Source organism: Neopsephotus bourkii, unplaced genomic scaffold, assembly GCF_033783945.1.
Source record: "Neopsephotus bourkii isolate Nb327-2 ecotype Australia unplaced genomic scaffold, CSIRO-AGI_Nbou_v1 NB_1760, whole genome shotgun sequence".
NCBI classification, from domain to species: Eukaryota; Metazoa; Chordata; class Aves; order Psittaciformes; family Psittacidae; genus Neopsephotus; species Neopsephotus bourkii.
In genome coordinates, this window is record NW_026902234.1 from 9,463,171 (window position 1) to 9,487,615 (window position 24,445).

Genomic DNA, 24,445 nt, shown 5'->3' on the forward strand with positions numbered 1-24,445 from the left:
CTCCTGTGATTAGCATGTATTTATTGAATGGACGCAGAACTTCAGCTTTTGAGATGCATCAGGTTTTTCCCTTTGCAGCTGAAAGATGTATTCCCCTTTATCAGTGTAGCATCACCCATCATAGGACAGCTAGGAAGAAAATGAAAGCGTCCTTTCGGTGACTTCCTCTGGCTGAACAGCTGATGAATCCAGTGTACTGCTGGCATCTTGTTTGTCTTATCTTAAATGCTACCTTTTCTTCTTGAAGGCTAGCCAACACAAAAGTAACCGTGAAGGCTGCGTTTGCAGATGACTTTGACACCTCCAGGGCTGTTGCAGCAATTACGGACCTCATTCACCATGGCAACAGACAGCTTAAGGCTGTTACTAAGGTAACCCATTAGGATACAGAGATCAGAAAATGACAGCTGTCCACTGTCCTACTGTTTAATGCAGACAGATTAGTTTATTGTTCACATAAGAAACCAGCAGAAACAAAGCTCCATAAATTGTTGACCTTAGCGGTGCCCATTTGTCCTGATGGTATAGCAGGAATGTGTGCAGCTATTATTTTGTGCTTCCTTGTGTCCAGAGGATGTTTCTTTCCTGCTGCCCTATATTATTTATAACAAAGGCTTTTGAAAGGCCTGAAGCCACTGTGGCATGCTGGTAATTTTAGTGCTGTTTTTATGTTCTTACCCTGCTTCTTTGCATAATATCCATGCACAGAAATCAACCTAAACTGGGAAAGGGGAGGTGGTGGTTGCTGGGGGGGATGCTTTGGTGGTGGCTGCATGGGGCAGTCACAGTGGCGAGTTCACCTTTGGGGACCAAGTGGCTTAGGCAGATTATAACTGTGGCCTCAGCATGCCTGCAGGAGTCTGTTTTCAGATGGTTTTTGGCAAATTGAGACCCTGTTAAGACCTCTCGATGCTGACACAAAGGAAGCATCTGGGGACAAGACCTGAGCAGTAAACACTGTCTGAAGCACTTCTGGGTCTCCTTCGACCAACAGCTCCCTTTCTTGCTCAAGGCGAGCAGCTCAGGCTTGTTGCTGCGGTGTTTTATTGCTGATGTCCTCATGTTAACCATGTTTGTGCTGTAAAAGGAGCATTGCGTACATTGTAATACCTGATCTTAAGAGAGAATTAGGCTGTTGGTTTAGAAATCCTACCTCCTCCTGGTCCTGTTTTGGCTCTGGCTTTACATTCTGTCCTTGGCCTTATCTTTACAAAACAACTCTCTGAGGGAATCTGTGACCCAAACCAGTTTGCAGCAGGGCTCTGTAACAGCATTAGCACTCCTAAATACATGTAGCCTCGTTTGCTAGGCATTGCTTGTTTCCCCTGAATTCCTTCTGTCAGCCATTTCCTGGAGAATGGGATGGGGTGCTTGCGGGGCAGCTGACTCGGATTTCTGGTTGCTGTGGTGGAATTTTCCAGGGTGCAGCCCAGCTCCCTGAGCGTTACCTTTTAATGACTGTGCATGTAGTGTTTTCCCTTTAAGAACGGTGTAGTAATTTCACGTACACATAACTACTCATTCCTCTCCCTAACCTTCTCACCATTCTTACCTTAGTTGGTACATTCCTGTCTCTTCCCCTCAGTGCTCCCCTTCAGCTCCTTCTAGTTCAGATCTTTTGCAAACTTTAGGTTATGGCTTATCTTACCTTGTATTTTGGAACAGGCTGCCCAGAGAAGCTGTGGCTGCGCCATCCGTGGCAGTGTTCAAGGCTGGGTTGGACAGGGCCTCAAGCAACCTAGTCTAGTGGAACCCGTGACCCATCCTGACCCGTGACAGGGGTTTGCAACTAGATAAGCTTTAAGGTCACTTCCAACACAAACCATTCTGTGATTCTATGATTTTAGGCCCTTATGGATATGTTGGATGAAATCTAGTACCAGCTGCTAATTTGGTTGTGTGTGTCATCATTCTCTTTATCAGGCAAGGGTTAGTCCCTGAAATTGCTTCTTGGTCTATCATTTAATCTTGATTTTAAGTTTTTTGTGTGTGTGTGTGAAATAAATATGGAGGAAAGAAAGAAATGCATGTGGTGTTAAAAGCACGATTCTGTTGCTGCTGCTGGTGGTTGCTGGTGCTCCCTGGGCATGATAAGATAAGCCATAAGCCATCTCAAAGCAGCCTTCATGTTATTTAAATCAATAAGACACTCAAAAAAGGGTTTGTTGGGGGTTTTTTAACCATTAGTTTTATAGCTGCCCTTGAAGCTGGGGTTTTGTTCTTTTATTTTGTTTTCACACACACAGCCCTTTCATGCCCAGAAGTGCTATTTTTAGGTCTAATTGACTGTGCATGTAATGCATGGCAGCTTCACTCATCTCTTCTCCTCTCTGCGCATGCTGGTGATAAACTCTTCCCCTTCCCCGTTCACTTAAATCTTTTTCCCTTTGTGTTGTGAGATGCTTTTATATCTCTGTAAACGTCCCTGTCTGAGTAGGTGATACTGGTGGAGGTAAATCTATATGATTAGTAACAGTTTTCCCTTGCGGACTAGGCTGGAGAGAGATGCTGAGTTCTGTAACATGTATTGACTGGACAATCTCTTTTGAGTGTTTTTCAAACAGGATGCTGGATCTCCTAGAAGCTCTGTTGTGTATGGAAGCATTATTTCCTATATAGAAGGCTTTTTTAATGCCCTTGGGATGTCCTTTGGAGAAAGACAGGTATGAAACATCTTTTCTGTGTGTACTAGTATATGGTAGCAGCACCAGCGTTATGTTTTATAGAATGCTTTCTGAAAGCATCAGGTATAACAAAGTTATTTATGGTTTTAGTAAACCTGTCTGCACCGCTTGCAGTTTGTATGTGATGTCTGAGGAGAGCATGTGAGCAGATGCAACAAAGTGTGGGCTTTTTTCATCTCGGAGGTACTCCTGTGTGACTTGTGCAGGAGTTTTGCTGTGGAAATGAAAGTCAGGAATGAAATGAGAAGTTAGCTTTGGAGGCCTTTGAGTTGGTCCTGTTACATGCCTGGCTTTCCACTGGCTCTTCCTCTTCTTTGTGATGGTTGCACCCAGTCTGACCTTATAGCCATATTTATGTATTTATGGTTGTGACCTCCCTGCACAGCAGGAGCCAGGGTCCAGCTCCTGCGGAAAGCCATGGTGCAGGGAGGGGAGGGCAGCACAGAGGGCCCATAATTGGAAAAACCTTGCATATCCTCTAGTGTTTGAAAAGGTAGGAATGTGGAGGAAAAAAAGGGGGAGAGAAAAGCTCAAAGCAAAGTACTGCACAGGGAAGAGAGTTATAAATATGGAGGTGATGCCCTGAAGTATGGAAAGGGAGCACTTAAAATGACACAAGGTGTTAGAGACAAGCAGACTGTTCTGTGCTCCTTTTCCTCTTGGGTCTGGAGCTGAATACTAAGAAGTTGGAAAATTTCCTTAGAGAAACTTCTGCAAAGATTTCTTCTGGAGAGGGGGAGAAGAGGATAAGAAAACACAATTAATGTTATTCACACTTTGAAAGTAGGCAATAAATGTATTTACTTACTTTGCCTCTTTATGGGTTTTCCCACAAAATTTCTTTTGTAACAATGGTTGGATGTGATTTGGCTGTGTGTAACTCCTCATAACCCGTGGTTTGTCATGCTAATTCTCAGTGGTGTACTAAACAGATGTAAGTTGGATGGCGAATTAGCCATCCAGTTGGATTCCTCTGGACTGTCTGTATGAAGGTGCCTCCTGCACCTCTGTTTTTGCCGAAATAAGTGTCAGAATGCTTTTCTTTTTGCATGCTGTGCTGGTTTCTCTGGAGCAGCAAGGTCACCAGAAGGCGTTGGAGAGAGATAGGAAGGAAGGCTCTTGTCAGACTCTTCAGTCCCTTGGTGGTTCTAGCAAATGAATCAATCAAAGTCTTCATCAGAAGGGTCTGTGGGATGCCACAAGCTAGTAAATAAAATGGTGAAGGGATTGTTCTCTGACGCTGAGACTACCTACAGCAGCTCAGCATCCAGCCTGTCTTGGCTTTTAGTTGGGTGGCCCCAGGCATGCAGCTTGTGAGTGCAGTCCCTGATCCCTGTGGGTCCTGGTCTGTGGGGTGCCTTGCAGAGCTTGCCTGTGTAAAAGCTTAATGCAGAGAGTTGTATTTGGGCCCCCTTCATTTAGTTGTTTGCATATAGCCTGTGGGGTCTGTGTTGCTCCCAGGATGGGATTCATGTCTGCTAATGAGCCTTGCATCTAATGTAGCTGTCCGTGCTTCTGCAATAGTCGGTGGAGAGAGAGGCACTGCTAAGGAATGATTCATCTTAACCTGGTGGCTGTATAAAATAAGGCTGCCTGTCTCTTTGCATCGGCAAGAGAAGAAGCCTGGACAACCACAGGCAGGTAGGATGTATCTGTCTGAAAAGATGAGGGGTGGAAACTGTCGTGTCTGTTTTAGAGCGGGGGAGCAAAGGTGAGGGGTTTGGCTCTGCTGAGGAGTGCTGTATTCTGGATGCAGCTGGGGGCAAACAGGTGGGGTAGGCAAGGACCCAATTTCCATATAAAAATTCTTAGGAGCTCTTTGGAGTGGTCGGCTCTGCAGGAGGAGAAATTGCCTATCAGCCCTGAGAGGCTACACTGTGTTTTATGTGGAAATCGGATCAGTTCATGTCCTAGAGCTCCCATCATTTTAGAGGATCTTGCCTTGTCTTAAGAGTAGGTGCCTGGTTGGAACTTTGGCAGTGGTGTTTGTAGAGGTGCATTTTTTGTTTCCCTTTCATTTGTCTTTCGTCTCTCTTCTGTATTTAAGCATTTATCCTGCTCTTTTTCCTGCCCCAGGTTCCAGTGGAGCATTTCTGGCACTTAAATTAATTACCTTCTTCAATCTCAAACTTCTGTAGTACGTTTACATGTTCTGAAAGTTTGGGGAATTTTCTGCCTCTTACAATTGCGGAGAGCACTGAGCATCTCTTCCCCTCACCACCTCCTCCTCCTCTTTGTTTGCTTCAGTCAGTGACCTCTGAAACTACTCCCTTTCATTTCCATCCTGCTGTTCAGTGACTAAATACAGTCCCCTCTAGCTTTAATTACTCAGCTGCTCTTATGGTCCCAGTCGAGCGTTGCTGCCAGCAGCTTTGCCCCCGGCCTTGGTGTGCTTTACATTTCACTGCTTCATTGTCTGCTCCCCCTCTTGTGCCTTGGTGATAAAATGCTGCGACAGCATTTTCTTGTTTGGTGGAGGTTTGTCCTGTTCCTCCCACATAGGAGTTTGCCTGTAATGAGGAGCAGGGATGGTGTCTGTTAGAGTGGGAGCCGGGCTGTGTCAGTGCCAGAGCTGTCCTCTCTGGCTAGCACCTGAGCCCTTGGCCTGGCAGCCATTGGAGTGGGATCCTCAAGGAGAAGCAGGGCCATTCCCTTCCCATGGCGTTGACCAGCAGGACTCTGTCAAGGCAGAGGAGGCTGAGCAATACTTGGAGCTGGCTGAGGGATGGAGAAGGCCAGGCAGTAGCCAGAAAACATTCACTGTGTGCTGTGGCTGCTGCTTGGTCAGGTCTTTTTGGGATAGCTGGAACTTTGGATAAGGTGGATCAGGTAAGCTCTGTGGATTTGGGGAGGTTTCCTATGGATGCAAGGAGAAAGGATAGTCTAGAGACTTAAAGCCAAAGTACTTTTCCTGGTTTGCGTTTCCTGAAGAAGGTCTGGAGCTCAAAGGCAGAGGAAGGGGCTGCTGTGCTCTCCAGTTCTGTAGACGTAGCTCAGCTGAGGGGCCAGCAGAGCTGGTGGCTGGGCTTCCCTCTGTGTCATTTGGTTGTTATCAGCCTTTTTCCCATTAAGTTGTCTAATTCCTTTTTAATTTATGCATGCTTTGGGCATCTCAGAGGTTTCCTGTGGCAATGAATTCCACAGTTGGGTTATGAAGCATGTTACATTCACATGAGAGCTCCAAAATAGACACTTTCCTGTGTAGGAATATGTTGAACTACTTCCACTCTTAACTTTTTTGTCTAGCATTAATGAGATTGTTACATTTTAAACATACCAGTGCGCGGAAGATGCACAACCAGAAGAGGTGATGAGGCCTCAGCGTATGCTACTAAGTTGGGGTTGACTTTTAAATCACAGAATCATACAGGTTTGGGATGGAAGGGACCTTAAAGACCATCTAGTTCTAACCCCGTACCACGGGCAGACACCTTCCACTAGATCCAGCTGCTCAGCACCCCATCCAACCTGGCCTTGAACATGGCCGGGGATGGGGCAGCCACAGCTCCTCTGGGCAACCTGTGCCAGTGACTCACTACTCTCATGGGAAAGAACTTCTTCCAAATACCTAATCTAAGTCCATTCTCTTTCAGTTTAAAGCCTTTAAATGATTCTCAGATGTTCTAAATCAACCTGTTCGGTTTCTAGGTGGCTCTGAGAGGGGACAGCTCTGCTGTGCTCTCCAATGTCATTGACGAGCTCGTACAGTTCCGCACAAAGGTCCGTCATTATGCACTTGCTCTACCAGAGGCAGCAGGGACTGCACCAGTGGAGGGTGATGCAGGAGCCAAAGGATCAAAACCAGAAGAGAAGCAGAAGAGGCAGCAGCTAATGCAGGAGAGAAGACCCCTGTTGGAGGCCTGCGACAGTCTGCGTAAAGACCTTGCTGCCTTTGGAATCCACATAAAGGTACAAGTAACCCTCTGCCTGAGGCCATTACTCACTTTTTAAGGCAACATTTGGTTTTGCCCCTTGTGCCCCTCCAGTAGCTTTCGGTGTTGTACCGTGCTCGCTGTGCGACTGCAGCAGCAGGTGGTAGAAGTTAAGCCCTTGCCTGGTTGCACTGCTAGTCTTTTGCTCCCCTTCAGCCTCATGTCTCAATGCAACCTGTACCTACTTCTGCACTTACTATTACTTCTACAGTTACTAAAGTGTGCTGTTTAGCCACTGAGAATCCCATAATGCTCAGAAATCCCTGTTTCCCAAGTTCAAGCCAGAAGGAAAAGTATGAGTAGTGTGTGTAATTTTTGAAATGATTGCAGAGGACCTGGAAAGTAAACTCAGATGACTTATGAAAATAGTGCCGGTCCTCCTCCCTCCATGCATTCAAGCCTTATGAGAAAGTGTCTGTTTTCAGCATCTCTATTCCCACCTGTTCCTGTGCCATAAGTACTTTGCCAGATTGCTCTGCCATTCCTCTCTCCAGCCTGCTTCCTACTTTGGCCTATAAAGAATATCACTGTTCTTTTCTGTTACCCCAATGGTGGTTCCTAGTCAGGAGAAATCCGTTCACTGGGTTATTGTCTCCTCCTGGTTTCAGTGTGCTCTATTGCTGCTTTAACAGGTGCTGCTTCTGTCAGTTCCTCTTGCTTCACTGCCCTCCTCCCCTCTGCTCCAGGCCTCGTTGGGTCAGTGTTGCTCATTATGTACAGAGTAATCTCTCACTCTCTCCAGCATCTTCCTCCCTCCCTCCAAGCTGCTGCTTCTTCTCTCACATGGTTTTACCATTGGGAGGATGTAAAGCACGGTGACATTAGGGAGTGACGGCATTCATCCTCTTTAACTGCTGAATGTGAGAGCTGTCATTTGTTAGCACACCTATTAAATCCAAACATGAAGTGTGGTCAGATGCCTCATGATCTCAGATGAAAGTGAGTGTGCTGAAACAAACTGGGGTGAGGGGCCAGGTGCAGCAGTGGAGAGCTACAGCTGTGAAAGCAAAGGAAGACTGTGGGAAGCTGGAACATCTGTTCCCTTGTTTGTACGTAGCTAAATCCTTGCTCCACTTACCTGTCAAGAAAGTTTGCAAATCCAAACTGCACTGAGACAGTGTCTTGGAGGTTATCCCCTTTTGATATGTTTGGCAAAACAGCTGCAGCCCCACCTCCACCCTTCTGCAGATTTGTTTTTAAAGGGATTTACAGATGTTTAATAACCTCCTGGAAATTGCCCTTAGTCAGGATTCAGCCTATTCCAGTTATTTCAATTGTCTTTTTTAATAACCTGGAGCTTGGCATAATCTATCTCCTGCGTGTCCCAGAAGCTTCCTTGTGAAGACAAAACACACGTATGAGCACATACAGCACATGCCCAAACTCTGCTCCTGCTTTGTTTGCTGATCCTATAGAAGATGTGCTGTGAAGGCTGCCCAGATCTTGCCTTTGCAAATGCCAGAGGAGTCCTGCGATGTGACATGACACAGTCCTGCCCAAGGCAGGGCCCTTGTCACCCTCATGCTTGGCACAAGCCTGCCTGGCTGGGTGGGTTGGCTGCTGCTGAAAATGCTGTGGTAGTGCAGTGCTGAGCAGCTGGGTCCTGCTTGTTTTCTAGGTGCTTGAGGAAGTAATCTGAATTTCTCTTGTCTACCCAGCCTCTGATCTCCATGAAACTTTTATGAACCCCACAATGAGCACATGATACACATCTGTCCTGTGCAGCTGAGGTCAGTCCATGTGCAGGAGGAAGAGCTGCAGAGCAGGTGAAGCAGACAGGCCTCATCTCTGCCCAGTGCAGACTATGAACCCCTGGTCTGGGGCTGGGCAGGGAGAGGTTGGCTGATGTAGGGTGTGAGTGGCAGCTCAGAGAATGCTAGGTAACTTAATTCCTTTAAAAATCAGGTTTGTAGCAAGGGCAGTTTCTCCTTCAGTAGGTAAGCTTGTGATTTCTGTACACTGGTTTCTCCTCTCATGCTGCTCAATGCAGATGACTTTCTGTTTGTCTGAAGCTAGAGAACTTGCAACAAAGAGATTAAAATATCCACCAGTCTTCTCACATTGCAGTAGTGTCCTTGAAATGCGAGCTGGTCTGTGCTACCAAGTGAGGTGTAATGTTGAGCATTTTTGTATCAAAACCGGTTTTCACTTTAATCTGAAGAAAATCCTACATTGTATTCCAGCCTCTCTCATGAGTCAGAGCTCATGTAACATTGTACATTAACTTTTATTGTGAAGAATTGCCGTTGAACTTCTAGATCTTGAGTCGGAAATACTCAGTTTGACTGTATTGCAGTCAACACAACAGTACTGCATTTGATACTTACAGCAACAGGCTGTTGTCCTGAAATTCAGAAGTTACTCAGTACCTTCTCATGTATTGACAAAGAAGAGCTGTTTCCCATGTATATGAGCCATTTAAACATGACAATGTGATTGCCTGGGTTTAACAGAGGTTATTCATAGGATACAGACTACACACTACTGCAGCATTCCATACAAAAGAGGTGATGTTTGTATTGTGGGTTTTTTCCTTAACTGGGGAGAACTGTCTGGCTTTGTTTGACAGCTTTGCGTGTTATTAGTAACAGCTGCATTCCTGTGAGATGGTATCTCCACCTCCATTACCTAACGGGATGAATAGCTGTGCTGCATGGAGCTTTGTTAAAAGCCTCTGCCTCCAGCTACCTGAAGGTGTGATACCTGTGTGATCCAGACTGCTGCGACTGACCTGCTCATTTCTTTTTACAGGACAGAGCTGCTATTTCAACGTGGGAAATGGTGGAAGGAGGAGGGCAAGCAGAGCAACAGGCTCAAGAAAAAAGCTGATTCTTTGTTCTTGGACCTGTGGGGTTTTCTTATTTCCACTGCTTTGGCAACAGTTGTAAATATTAGTATTTCTAAATAAAACCTTCAGACCAGAATGGATAGAATGGAAAGATACAATCTGAGCAAAGCTGTTGACACTAGTAGCAGGTAAATAGAGGACTTGCAACCGGTATGTGGAAGCGTTCAAACCACAGGGCAGCCCAGGAGCCTGCTGGGTTGCCTGACACTGGCCTCAGCATATTCAAATGCAGGCAGTGCCCCAGCCCTGCTTGCTGTGTGGTCTGCCCTCACCCCCTGTTCTGCTCAGCTGGCACTGGGAATTAAAACACAGTGAAGACAGAGGTGAGAACTTAAGTGTTTTCATCCTCAAAACAGGCTTCAGTTCAATGTTTTAAACATGTGCTTTCCTCTCAGATGGAAGGAGGTGACACTTTTAGCCTTCAGGTATTTCCTTACTCCTGTGTTGCTGTTTCAGTCCTGTGAAATCTTTAACTGCACTATGATTGTATCCAGTTACCTGTAAGGCCTGGTACCTTTTTAATTTGTTTCTGCAGAGAATACATCAAGATTTTCCTAGCACTGGGAATGGAGCATGCTCAGGGTCTCTCCATTCACAACTGGGAAGATAGCATTAGTGTGTTTATTATCACCTGTTCAGTTACCTTTCCCCCCTCTTTTGCAATGTTTGTGTTAAAAAGAGAGGCCTGTCTTACACATGAGGTGACCTGAGTGTACATGGGGCTTGTACTTACCTGCTGGTTTATTCCACTACAAGGAATTTCATTTGGAAATACAGTTCACACAAGTGATCTGTTCAAAAGGATAAAGGCTTTCTTTTATATTATTTAGACCAAAAGGGTAGCTGGTTTTCTGCTCCCTTTCTGGCTGTAGCTGCTCCTACAGAAAACAGGGGTGTCTTCATCAGCACTTTGACAGATGCTTATGTGATTCTGTTGGTACTTTACATGTGCTAGTGGTGGTATCCCTCTAGCAGACTTGAATGAATGGTGAACAGCTCTGCTGCTGTGGGAACACACCAAACAAGGTACACACAGTCACTTTGCTATTATGTTTATTTCCTACCAGAAGAAACTGCTACATTGCCAGAATGTTTAAAAATCGTAACAATACGTATACAGTAGTGAAGAACAGAGTTACAGCTTCTGCCTAGATTTAAAACCAACATGGCAGGTTGAAACCTGTACTGAGGTCTGGTAATTGACTGACTTCGCCTTACAAATGCCATTTAAATGATAATACCACTGATGTTCTAAACACAAAACCAAAAATATGTTCACTTTAGAAGAAATCCAGTAGCTGTTTTAAAATCAGTTTTAACTCTGATTTTATTGAAAGGAGTCAGGCTTCTCAGTTTTAGGGGAAAAAAACAATAGTAGCTTTATTTCCCCAGAGATGTAGACAGTTTACAAAACTGCCTAAATTAAACACCAAAACCCATCATCTTTTATGAGTAAATGTTGCTCTAATCTTAAAAAGTCTGTGAACCCTCATAGACTCAAAGTGAGCAAACATTTAAAAAACTATTTTAAAAATAGGTAACTGCTTTTAAAAGAAAAACAAAAATGCATTGGGGTGAGGTAGTAGTCACAGTGCATCCAGAAATATCAGCTATAAGGGCTGAGGGCAGATATTTGGAGCAGCTTTTCTGGTTCCAGGTGCTTTCTCTGGGCAGCTATTGTAAGGAACAAGAAAGCTCTTTGACTAGTAACATGGCACCATATGCCGTCCTAGACCTAGAGCACTGAGAAAGAGTGGCTCCAGTGAATAGAGAACATCTACTGCAGTAGCTAAGATGCATATGCTTGTTCCTGCACTTTAAGAGGTATATACACCTGGAGCTAGACTATGGGTTTAACGGCAGTACACACTTAAACATACTACACATGACCTTGTTCCTCTCTCCATATTGGTTCTATCCCTGCAAGCTTTTACTGTATTTCCAAATGTTTAAGAAATGATACTTTGCAAAGTTGCATGCAGGTTCCACTTTACACCCAACACTCCTCTGCCCTGCCAGTGAGGTATGGCCTTAACTATTAAAGATGCTGTCTGTCTTGCTAAGGATTGAGCAAAAAGCCCCTACAACCAGGCACTGCACTCAGGCTTAACCACCAACCACCCTTTTCCTACACCAGCCTTTGCCTCGCAGGGTATGGCTGCCTGCACACCCCTAGAAGGCACAGGTACACGCTGTTGGCTGCCCTTTGTGTCTGCAGTTCATACTCCTGCTGGTTAGCGGATACCCACCTGTAAACCTACGTGCTGGTCCTCTCAGAGCTCTAACTCAGCAGGCCATTTGAGTTCTAAAAACACTTCACTTCTATGTGACTGCTGAGAGGCTGACCAGTTCAGGTGGGGATCACTGAGTTTCTTATCCTGCCTAGCACCTCTCCAAATGGTAATTCCACAAAAGTTCATCATACCAAATTCTAGATGAGTCAAGGCCAACTAAAGGAATAGAAAACATTTTTTTCAGGTAACAAAGTTACTGTTCAACACTAAGATACCTACAGTACAGCCTTGTTCTGAGATGGGGCAGCCTTTTAAAGAACAAACACCCATCCACCCCAGGACATTGTAGGAAGTGGGTGTCCTGTTGAAAATAAGCGTTGCCTCTGGGACCGGGAATGGGAAAAGGCAACTAATTACATTCAAAATCTACAGCAACTCTCATGCATTCCCTTTCCAAAGAGGCTTACTTTTTGCTGCTTAATATACTAGCTTGGCAAAAATGAAGGGCAGTACCTAATTCTAGACAGAGGGTCTAAGAATGAAAACATGACAAGCTTGGTGCAATCCAAGAGCTTCAGCTGAGCTGGTGGAAGAATTTTATCTAAGTACCAAGTGCATTTATTTTTTCCTGTTCACACTTTAGTTATTGCTCAATAACTATCAAAAAGAACAGAGGAATAATTTCAGTTTAGTTTTATTATATTATAACAGATCTGCAACTACAGCTTATTCCAGCCAAAACGTTTTTGTATCCCAAACTCTTAAAAAATATCTACATTGATCATATTTTCTATTCTGAAAAATAAAAAAAATCTACCTAGCATTCCAATGCTGCTACAGCACTTGAAAGGGTGCATTACTTACAGGAATTCTACGGTAAATGTAATTACTCTTGCAGCCGTTGCTCGTCCTCTCATTCTCTGCCGCTTTGGCTTCAGGTCTCAAAAAGTTTGTTAAAAGCTGTTCCAACTTCTGAAACCATGTCAGAGGCAGTCATTGAACGTCCAAACTTTTGAAAGGCCTGGTGGTTAGCCTGCCTCGTAAGAGAGCACGCTCCAAACGCAGCCACTAGGAAGGGATTTTGACTATAAGGGAAAAACAAGCAAACATCAGAAACAACCTGAACACTCCTGTGTAATCCATAAAGTGGTAGACCTAATCTTTGCACCCATAAATGTTTGTCAGCACTGCTGGGAAGGCCTCTTCAGCAAACACCTGTGTTTCTCAGAATCCTGCACTTAATAACACCTTTGCCTGATTTTAACATATACTTCCCTTTCCATGGCAAAGAATGTGACTGAGTGAGAAACTGCCATGGCCAAATGATGCAAAAGGAAAACAAAAGAGGGTGAGAAAATGTTCATGTCTAGTTTTACCCATGTGAAACGTCATCCTTCAGAGGAAGAGTGAAGTCTCACCTGGCAATGTTTTAACTCCTTTTCCTCCCGTCGCTGGGTTACTCAGTCTGGTTTAGATTGCAGGGGTGGAGGAAAGACACGCGGATGTGGACGAGAGATTTGTTTTAACAGGGCCTTAGTCACTGCTCCAGGGCCTTCACTAAATCAGCTTGAAAGTGGTACAGTGACAGCTGTAGACTACAACAGAGATTAAGGCACTCTCTTAATGCCTCCTACATGGTTACAAACTCTGTAAGAGAGTGTACCCAGCCCCAGTCTTCCAGTGCTGAACCCTCCCCTGAGAAGGCAGCACAGCCCTGCCACCTTCAGAGCACCTTCTCACAGGCTGGGCCACAGGAGCTGCACCTGCTGCCTTCAGCACCAGTGCAGAATCATCCAGCAGCTGGCCCTGGGCTCCAGCTGCTGCCTGGTGAAAAACCTTCCAAAGCTCAGCCATGGCTGGGACACAGCTGCCTCCCAGTACGAGTGTTGTGAAGGATTACCACATAAACACAGGCAAAACAGAACATGAGTTTACAGTTTGGTGTTACCAGGGTAGCTTTGAGCATCTTTTCCTTGAAACCAGCAACTCCATGCACTCATCAAGGTGCAGGAGTATTTAAGCCACCCTGAGAGTCAACCCTGGGTGCCCAAACACTGCTCTGAAACAAGAGCTGTACACAGGCTTCTGGGCTCAACACAGTTAAAGCAGCTGTTTCTAAGCTGCTGCATAACCAGTCTGAAAGACGTCACCCAAAAGACATCACCTTAACATCCCCTTAAAAGGACAATCCTACCTACTATCCCACTAGCACTCCTGAAAGCCAGTGCAGTGTTAACGTTTCAAAATCATGCTCTACCCAGACGCGATTTGAAACAACAGAGACAGGCACAAGCACGGAAGGACTGGCTGTGCTGCCTGCAGTGCAGGCTGAAAGATGATGCCCTGATTCACTGAGCCCCAAAAGCTCCTCCTTTTCCTGAAACACATGAGAGAAACAGGACTAGTACAGCAGGTGTTTGAGAAGGGTCACCTTAACACCACCACAGGAGACACAATGTGCTGCTGATGCCAATTACACTCTGACTGTTCCTTCATCTATAAAATAAAAGAGTTTCCGAGTGAGCTGCCTGGAAAAGCCACAGGAGCCCAAGTTAGAAAGCCTGGAGAACACGTGCTGCGTTTGCTAATCTCTCCAACAATTTAATACTGATCTGTTGTGCACCATGCAAAAATGAAGTCATCCTTTTAATGAAGTGAAACAGAATTCCTCCTCCAGTGGCAGCTGCAGTTGCAGATACACAGATAATCTTGGTTTCATTTTTCATCCTGTTAGATTTCAGAATTTTGAAGTCTGGTCCCTCGTTCCTCCTGGGGGACCTGATGTAGGGCTCTCAAGTCACACAAGGAACCAGCTAGTTACCTCCCATGCACATCCAACCGTGTGCATCTGCATGTAGCATCCAAAAGACTACAAAAGTTCTCTGCTCCTCAAGCTTCAGTAACTCATTATTTATTGGGAAGAGGGACCGTCATTGCCTAACTGCTTGTGTCAGGGCTCCTTTGGACTTTATTTAAAGCAGCTACTCTCACAGAAAGACTACATGACTATATGGACCAACCAGTCAGACAGGAACTGAAATAATTTAACCAAGAAGAGACAGCAGCCACCTGCATGACTACTTTATGTATGCTCAAACTGGACTGCTATCTGGTCTTTAAATGGTTACTCTCTTTGAAATTGTATTTTATTTGCAAGCTCTGACTTACCTGCCCCTCTGAATTACTTATACAATGCAAGAGTACCTAAGTACCAAGTTACAAAACACAAAGCTAAACGACGCATTTTCTGAATTACAGATGTTACTGCCAGTGACTACCACATATTTATTCTTCATACCTGCCCCCTGCATTCAGTTGTTCTGAAAACACAAACCCCTTACACATACGGCCTTGGGACTCGATCCAAGTTTGCATGCTAGTTCTGCCTCAAATTGGGAAATGTCAGATTATTGAAGAGTCTGTCTTATTCAAATTGTAACTATTACGTAGACTGCTCTAAAACTCCCTTACATTTTGTAGAAGTACATGGATACCTTAGTCCCAACAACTCCAATTTCATCTGCGAATGTCTGCAGGACTACAACAGTGGCCATAGGAGAACAGACTCACAAGAATTAGGAAGTTATTAATATTCATACCCATTTGTTTTTTCTGCTCCAGCAAGAAAGGCCCAGTGCGCCAAGACTCCAAGAGAACCAGAAAGGAGGTCCCCCTGTCCGCCGCATCTCCGGCTGCTTCCTTCATGACTGCATACAAGTACTACAAATAGACAAACCAAAAACAAAGTAATGTGCATTTTTCTTCTATTTACAGTGGTGTCACTGTAGCTGCAAGGGTTAACCTGAGGCACACAGCGATTAACAAGTGAGAGATTCCTCACAGGCAGCAGCACACACTGAAATACACAATTCTTAACAAAAATATTGCATAAGCATTTTAAAAATAGTTTTCTAATTACTTTTTAATCCCTTACAAATATCACTGCACAATGTTTACACTTCCTCCACTTCACTCAGCCTGTACAGAAGATTCAGTCACTAATGAGTAGTTCACATGAACTGATGCTGCCACGATGAGCAAATCTCCCAAACCGGACCAGATCCCTCCACAAAGCCGTTGCACAAACACAACTCTCCAAAAGTCTTTGACCTTCAGAGTTTTCAAATGTAAACCAAGGTGTTTCTACAAAGAGAAAACGCGAAATGACACTGGAATCTCAAGCCTTCTGCCATGCCCACCAGAAAGGCATTTTACTGAGAACAGACTTTTCCTTAAGCTTTGTAAAACCAGTGTGGAGAGAGGTATCATTTTCTGCCAATCACGGTGTCCTCCACATCCGTGTATGTTTCTGTCAGCAGTGTCATTGTGGATAGGCTCTGACAGAGTATCAGGTGTTACATTTCTATTTTAAACATACAAAGGACCTTGGTCAAACCGATCTCTTTGTGAGGCTTTAACTACGAAGAACATGCAAATGGTTCCAGTAAATTTAAGTCCTTTGTTCTCTACTCCCCACACGTCCAAGCAGGAAGCCTGAGGGATACATAATGCACAAAAGAAGAAAACAGCCTCAATTCTGATACCATTCTCCGAACTCTTATGGGTATGCACCTACCCTCAGCTGTCTTTATTGCTTGGTTCTGAGAACAAAACCAGGAGACATTTATTTTCTTCTCCTAGGAGGGTGAAAGAGCTGGCAGAATCATCTGTGGCCTTGTAGTGATCTTTAGCATCTCCAGCCAGCTACTGCAGAGCTACCTGGGGTCAGGACTATGCACACCATTGTTGTGTGCTCCCAAGCATGCCAAGTACACAAGGGGAGTATAAAGCAAGACACTGCTTGGACAACAGCTCTTACCTCAATATCCTCCAGTCACCTGGGCTGGGTTTCTCTGAGGTGTATGAACAGAGCAGCTCAGGTAATTTAAAGGGAGTACTCTCTTTTAAAAAGGAATTTTCCTCTTGCAAAATGAAGGGAAACCTCTGCACAAAACCAGATGACTTGCAGGTAAATCTTAAACAGCAAGCAGTAAAAACCTACTTAATGCAAGCAAACCCTTTCCAGTTCATTAGTACAGCTCATTTCTGCTTTTTGTTACTCAGTGCAGCAAGGAACCGTACTTCACTTTCATATCCTACTAATTCCTCCAGCAGTAATTGCTAGGCTTGTGAGGCCAGGCAGTTGTGCATTTTTGCTGCCAGTGAGAGGGCAAAGATTCATTAGTCACCACGAATACAGCAGACACCGCTGCAGCACTGCCAGCAGTTAATTTTCCCAATCACTCTTCTTCCCTCTCCCCTCCCCCCCAAATTAAGATTCTGGATGTGTTTCTCAGTGAGCAGTAGTTAATGTCAGGTTTCACAAGTGTAACGCTCTTCTGAGGCAGGTATCTGAGGAAGCCATGCCCTTTTAGGTAGTGTTTTGGGTTTGTTTAAATACAGTTTTTTGGAGAAATTATCTCTAATTCTGCTTACTTTGAAGATGGTATCTCACAGGATTTTCACTTTGAGGGCTTGAACTCCTGGCAGGAGGCAGGGTGGAAATCCTCTGTTCAAAAGCTTTGGGGCCTTCTGACTGACAGCTGAGCACAAGCCCCTGCTTATTAGCTGCATGTCACCATCTGCCACTATTCTGTAGCCCCACAACCCTGCAGTCAGTTCTGAGCTGTACAGAAAAGCAAGATCTCCTCAAAGCAGGCCAATTATAACACTCTGCTATGAAAAAAAAAAAGAAGTGGTCTTTTGTTTGGGGTTTTTTTTCAAAGTCAGTCTCAAATATGTGCAGAAATGCCTCACAGGCGACAACAAGAGCAGGCCTTTGTGCTCTGCAGAGATGCTGGAAAACAAATCCATGCAATACCTTCAAAGAAGCAGAACTACAGGAAATTCACTTGAACGAGGGGGGAAAGGTGTAACACACGGGCAGCTCCTGTGCTCAGCTCCTCAAAGAACATCTCAAAAACAAAAGGATGATGAACATTACACCAGGCAGCCGGAAAAAGAACGAAAAACTCCTCTGAACTACAATCACTGTTAAGAGCTTTTCAAAGGAAAGAAGGAATCCCCACACACCCATCAAGACCAACTGGCACGCTGCCAGATCTGCAAAGCACAAAGTTTTCCTGATGCTTTTCCCAGTCTTCTACAACAACAAAACAAACCTCCTGTCTTCCCAGTCCCCCAAATCCAGAACCCCACATTAAATGTCTGTGACCCACTGCGATGACAGCTCAAGCAGATCTTTAAGGACCACGGGGGTCACGTCCTTATATGCTGCACTGAGCAGTGGCAATGTTACAAGACCCTGATTAGATGGACATGACTGAATAGTCAGGGATGATGCTGAGAAGGCGGGCAGTTCTGTTCCCTGCAGACATGCCAAATGATGTATTTACATGTATTTTTCAGTCCATTGCCCAGTGAAGCTATACCGCATTTGACTAGGGATGAACACACACATCAGGAAACCTAGAAAATGTAGTTCTTGGAATAGCTGAGGAGACCAAGACAATGGAATGCTGGACAACAGGAAAACTGCAAAGACCAAAACCACCACAACCTGTCAATGCCGAAAGGCAGCAACCAGGACCACTTAAGGTCAATTAGTCTGACACCAGTCCAAACCAAAATAATGGAGAGGTTCATATTCAGTTCAACTGACAGACCTTACGAGAGAGAAACATGCAATCAGTGGAGGTCAAAACTGGCTCTCGGGGCAGGGTGTCTTGTTTTGGTTTTTAATGGGTCTGGGCAATTAAATCCGATGTCATTTCACAGGGTGATGAATAAACTTCCCCCCCCACCAAACACACTATAAGTCTTTTAATGAAAACCAATTTATGCTAAGCAACTTGAAAAGTAAAAAACAAGCAACTCCCTAGCACTTTCCCATGGAGCATACATCTACTATAATAGCAAAAGGCTAGACAAAATAAAAATGTCATCATTGAAGAAATCACTGAATTATAGCAAGGATATCTGCTGGAGTCAGAACAACCACAGCCCTATTCAACAGTTTCAACACAGTCTCAGCAATTAAACAGCACACAAATATTGCCAAAGCCCTACGAAGCAAATACAACACGTCCCTCACATACAGTCACTGGCACTTCTTGCTTGCCTAAGTCCATGGAAACAATCTGTACGGAAGTGTGAGTGCCACAGAAACAAAATACTGAAGGTTATCATACTGACAAGAGTATCAGAAAGTGAAAGTTCAAGAGTTTCAGGTTCCACACAATTCAGAATTCTGCCCCAGACTTCTAGGTAACTATGATCAAGTAATTTTGTAGCTCTATGTTTAACACATTTCAGGCCATAAAATAAGTTACCATCACTCCCTTTTCAGCACTCCCTGAAGATAAGATTAATGTCAGCATTTGGGGAAGCATTCAGATCACGGTGTCACACTTAACTATACCATTAACTTAACTATACGCTGAAAGAACTCCCAGCCCAAACTGTGCTGGCAGATGAAAGCACAGAAGAATGTCCCATTTACGGGCATTGTATGCTTAATTAGAAGTCTGTTATGTACCTGAAAATAGCTGTCCTTGCTTTGAAGGGAAAAAAAAAAATCAGTATTTAGCATTGCTGAGATCAAGCACTACCGGTTAGCTGGCAAGCAGTAATTCTGATATGGCTTTACAGGAGGCCCTACTTACAAAACTAGCACCCAGACACTACAGTTAGAAAACCAAAGGCCTACATAGTGTAAAAAGTAACGTATGTCTGTGTTTTCTTGTTTTACAATGTGAAAACAAACTAACCCAGGGACTCATTTATTGTGTTCCTATTTAGAACACAGAATGTGAAACATGGGCTAGCTAGTCAAGGCTAAACACGTAATACTGATGATGATAAAGACTAAAGAACCTATGTGAAATGCCACATATGCTAAGACTGAATAAAAAAAGCCTGGAGATTAAACTTTAATTTTTGAATCTTGGGCATTCTGAACAAGTTCTTTGCACTTATTTTCCTCTCACAGAGCAGGAGTATGACACTTTTATCCTAATGTCCTCGGGAATCTGTGTTTGTAAGATATGACCATTATGACTTCTGATATCATCCAACTGGACTGGATCACCTACATAGCTACCCCATGCAACAACAAATACTCTTGTTTAATTGAGAGGCTTAAGATTTCCATTTTCTATGTAAAATAATGAAGCTATCGAAGACCATTTTGCTCCACCAAGTGCAAGATTTGAGTTTAGACCATTGTCAGATCTTGAGTAGAATCTTTTACCAATACATATATATGTGATCTGGCATATACTCAGACTAGTTAAGAAATTTATCTTTTTCCTTTTGCAAGTTAGCTCACAAAAGCATGTAGCTGGAGATTGTGGACTCCCGAAAACATACAGACAGGGAAGCCAAGATTAAGGACTCCGGCTGGAGAAAACACTCAACTGATGTGGAAAATGTAAGTTGGCTTTTAAATAAAGGGTGCTTATACTTTAATATTCCCTAATCACACTTTCAAAACTTAGATAGGTCCTTGAGTGTAACACAACAGGCAGTCTAAGTGAAAATGATCCAAATTTCACATTACATTCTTAGATAGGTGCAGCAGCCAGAGATGTGATGAGATGACAGGTGAGCAGTGACAGAGAGACCACAGGCCAGGCTGTGCAAGCAATGGGAAGCACAGCAGCACAATGGGCATGAACCAAGACCTCCCCATTTCGCTCACTCTGCAGAAGCAGGAGTGGAGATGAAGGTGCTGCCTCTCAGCTAAAAAACTAGGCAAAATCTGCTGGGCAGCCAGATACAGTAACAGCTTTTACCCAACTGAGCCAGGGACTGACAAGCACTGAACAGCTTCCTTTCCAGCTGAATGGGGAATGAACGGCAGAAGTCAGAAGTACTGCTCAGGGATTTAGGGCAAGAACTGGCCTTTTCCGCCCCTTATTCAGTACTTAATAAGTCCTCTCACACAATGCTTTGCTTCTCTTGACCATAGCTGCAGCTGGGCAACTGGAGAGAAACTATGTATGGCTACTGGCTCCAGGTAAAAGTAGTTCCAGGCAGCAGTGGTCTGGTTACCCATAAAGTCTGCCTTTTGGAAGGGAGGAGACAAGAAACACAGGTGTTGGGAAAATACACAAAAATTCATTTTATCATTTAAAACCAAAAATCCAAAATCTTCAAGGACCTAACCAAATTTTAAACATGTTAGGAACTAAGACTGGTATAACCACACTTTATTATTGACCAGTTCTCCAAAGAATAATAAAAAGAAAGCCTTAGAGAGCTGTGCCATAATGAATAAAAGCTGACTTACCTTTTACCCACAGGCTGAGTACTCATTCCTACCCTGGTCAGTGATGGCACTGATATCACCTACCAAGAGCATGGTGAAGCTCATCTTTGCAGAGCAGGGAATCAACAACTGTAGGCCAAGCTATAATGTGAAATTGCAAAAGGAAAGAGAAAAACAGTATATAAAACTTAACTTAAATCTTGGTGATTATGTTTACAGGGCAGCTGGCAGCTCAACTGAAATTGAGACAAATTTTTAGGAAAAAACCTCTTTTACAGTGGAGGACTGCTAGTGATTTCACAGAGGCCAGGTATGTGATTCAGTGCCAATTTTAGGGTTGTAAGGAACTACCTGCACCATCTATTCTGATCTGTAAAACAAAAATCTCAAAGGGGTTGAGCCACTTCACAGCTTGGCATCTATCAGAGCTCTAGGTATGTTATTGTCATAGCTAATTTCTCTGCCTTACTTTTAATATGAATTTATTAAGCTTCAGCTTCCAATCATTTATTGTGCTTGTCTGCTTAAGAATACAGTTACCCGCCAACAGTGATCCTTCACCAACACCTGTACTTCCAGCTATCAAATCACCTGATAACCTTTTCTGTCTTCAACTAACAGAAGAAAATTTACTGAATTCACTACAGATTCATGAATAAAAATAACACTACAGTCACTCTAAGCTATGAAGTACTCACCAAGCCAGCCTTCTCTGCACCCTCAAAAAGCCTTCCTTTCACCACAGCCAAGAACAGAACACTAAAGCTACATAGTTAAGTTTGCAGCTTCTGATTTTCCTGGAGTACACTAAGACTTTTTTTAATTCCCACCCTTCCTCCCCACCCCACTCCCCTTTTCTTTTTCCAGAAAGTAGGCATGCAGTATATTCCCAAAAGAGAAAGTTTAAAATTCATATATGGAAACTCCAGTATCAACGTGCTAAGTACATGAGCTCAGGCAGGAAACTTCTTGCAAACAGGTACAGGTTAAGCACTACGAACAGATGATGACAGTAAAAATAAAGGCAAGAGGAGTACACAGATTTTTTCATAGTATTTGATTGTGGTCAGAGGACATTAGCCTGATGCAAAGATCTGGATTTCCCTCACACTGGAATCATGATGTATGTTGTCTTAGATGAAAAACCCTTACATAACATCAGAAGAACAGACAGATGAAAATGTTCAGAGCAAAAAAACTGGGAGAGAATTCAGGGTCAGTGACACAACATCATGTTCTGTGTTACGGCACAGAGCAGACAGTAGAATCTCCTTTCTCAACGTGATTCTGCATTTAAGCAGCTTTTAAAAGAACGACCAACAGTAACTCCCAGACCCAAAGAACACATTTATTAGAAGGAAGATGAAGTCTGTAGTTTCAGTAAAATTCTCAGGAACCTTCTTGCAAACAACAGCCCTAAGAACAGCGTAAGAGACGTTATAACCTGGATTAAACCTGCCAACTGCTTCTTTACAGCTCAGCAACACTGCCTGTAATGTCTGTAATCCAGGAGAGAGAAGGCATCGGTGATAGAAGTAACAAGAAAGCAGCCTATAGCTGGACATCAAACAACTGCTATAAAGGCACAGAACTGTTTCTATTTCAAATAAAAAAGCCACTTAACTAAGAGAAAAAACAGATCAGGACACAACAAAGAACAAGGTGAGAAAAAAATTAAAAACAATGGAAAGCCCCAAAAGCACACAAGACATACATGGAACTCGTGCCACATATGGAACCTGAACACCCAAAATTGAAACTGGAAAGAGTTTCAGTTGTTTCCTGATATTTTTTTTTTTAACCCTGCATGACAAGAGACAATGAAGACAGTGTCCCTTCTCTCCATCAGTGGTGGAGTACACGCATCTAAAGAGTAACACCTCAGAAGGAGATCGGAGATACCAGCAGGTAATGTGCCCAGTCTAAAGCACTCACCCAGTTTTCCCAACATTCATTAAAAAAGCAACAATCTTGCATAAAAAGAACACTGTTGACATAAAAACATAAAAAGAAGATACACCACAGTGCTCTGAAGCTCTCTAGCTGGCATAAACGAGAGCCAAGTTAGTTTATCTTATGACAGAGTTCATCCTCACTTAAGCCTGACTTAACTGTACAAGGTTACAAACCAACTCTGCTATGGGTGCAAATGTGACAGCAGATTTCATGCAGGGCAGCTTGGGTACTGTATGATCAACCCAAGTCCTTCACCACATAGACGTAACTATATGATTTAGTATCAGTGTAGATAGATCGATCTATCCCAGCTTGCTTCACAGTCTGTTATACTATCTGTACTAATGGGGGTACGTAGAAGGTGGCTCTGAAGAAACCAGCTGTCATATTACATCTGTTTTTCTGTTACAAAAGACTCCCGTTTCTCCCAATAATGAAAAATTGACTGTATATATGAAACAGTTTGGAAGTGGCATAAACATTTATCAGAAATTAGCATTTCAAGTAATTAGAAGCAGAGCTGCTGCTTGTTATGTATGCGAAATAAGACCACATAGTCAAAATGCAATGAAGGCACTCACGAATTCATTTTATACTCATCACAGTAAATGATCAGTATAAAAAGCATCACACAGGCAGCTCATCTATTAAGTATATTTTAACCATATGAGTGACTGGTTTAAAAAGTTGTATGGGAATCTAGAGTTAATTTGATATTTTTTTTTTAATTGTTAGGCGTAAGGTACAAATCATACATGTACATGCTGATCTACTGCCCCACGAACCTCAAGACATCTTTATTTTTCATGCACACCGATATATGGTGAAACGACAATATTATTCTGCACCAATTTAGCAATAGCATCTGCACTTACATAGACCATTTCAGCTAAGGATTTTAAAACAGTTCAAAGATTGAAAAATCAATACCTCAATACCTGTGTAATATAAAAGATAAGTTATAGCCATTTAAATAAGAAATAAAATCAGCAACCTTTTTTTTTTTTTTCCAGCAAAGAAGTTGCACTCTTAAAATATCAATTCACACAAATCATCTAAATGTGATCCGCAAAGCCACCCCTCCCATTCAAACTTCATCGGACTGAAAGCAAGCAAAACAGAACAATCATATTGCTGAAAGCAAAAGGCTTCGCTTACCTTTCTCTCCATCTGAAATAAGATCTCTTTCTCCCTTTTGAACAACTGTCAAATTCCCCATGGCTTGGCTGAGTCTTAATACACATCCATGATGATCACTACTGTCTACGGGGTCTCTAAGCTACAACACAAGAATTCCATACACAGTACATATTTTACTACTAGAACAACATATTCTAACACCTGCTACTTCATCATATGTATGGGGGAAGAAACAAAAGCAGCACTGTCAGTCTTTCCAGATTTTTTTTCCTATACCCACTGCAGTGCCAAAAAGTGTATAAGCAAAAGTCTTCTGTAAAAGATCTTTAAGAATTATGCATAAAACTCCAGAATGTTTATTCTGCATATAAGAAACAGCACATAATGTTCAAGCCAGTAATAAGTTGTTTATTTTTAAA

At 43.3% G+C, this 24,445-nt stretch overlaps 2 protein-coding genes across 13 annotated transcripts in view; one reads left to right on the forward strand and one right to left on the reverse strand.

Annotated features, from left to right (window-relative positions):
• The window catches only part of CARS2 (cysteinyl-tRNA synthetase 2, mitochondrial), a 34,736-nt gene extending 24,663 nt beyond the window's left edge, over window positions 1-10,073 (forward strand). For 4 of the 5 annotated variants that reach the window (XM_061377768.1, XM_061377769.1, XM_061377767.1 and 1 more), the window contains 4 exons: window positions 248-371; window positions 2,565-2,663; window positions 6,333-6,593; window positions 9,368-10,073. In XM_061377768.1, the coding sequence (XP_061233752.1) occupies window positions 248-371; window positions 2,565-2,663; window positions 6,333-6,593; window positions 9,368-9,445 (562 nt within the window). In that variant the 3' untranslated portion in view covers window positions 9,446-10,073. The remainder of the gene's footprint in view (window positions 1-247; window positions 372-2,564; window positions 2,664-6,332; window positions 6,594-9,367) is intronic. The other variant, XM_061377770.1, reaches the window with a different exon arrangement.
• Window positions 1-24,445, reverse strand: part of NAXD (NAD(P)HX dehydratase) — a 120,424-nt gene that overhangs the window by 59,444 nt on the left and 36,535 nt on the right. For 7 of the 8 annotated variants that reach the window (XM_061377765.1, XM_061377761.1, XM_061377759.1 and 4 more), the window contains 3 exons: window positions 24,045-24,165; window positions 15,298-15,418; window positions 10,501-12,783 (listed from right to left, as the gene is read on the reverse strand). In XM_061377765.1, coding sequence (XP_061233749.1) covers window positions 12,633-12,783; window positions 15,298-15,418; window positions 24,045-24,165 — 393 coding nt within the window. In that variant the 3' untranslated portion in view covers window positions 10,501-12,632. Of the gene's footprint in view, window positions 1-10,500; window positions 12,784-15,297; window positions 15,419-24,044; window positions 24,166-24,445 lie in introns of those variants that run through there. The other variant, XM_061377760.1, reaches the window with a different exon arrangement.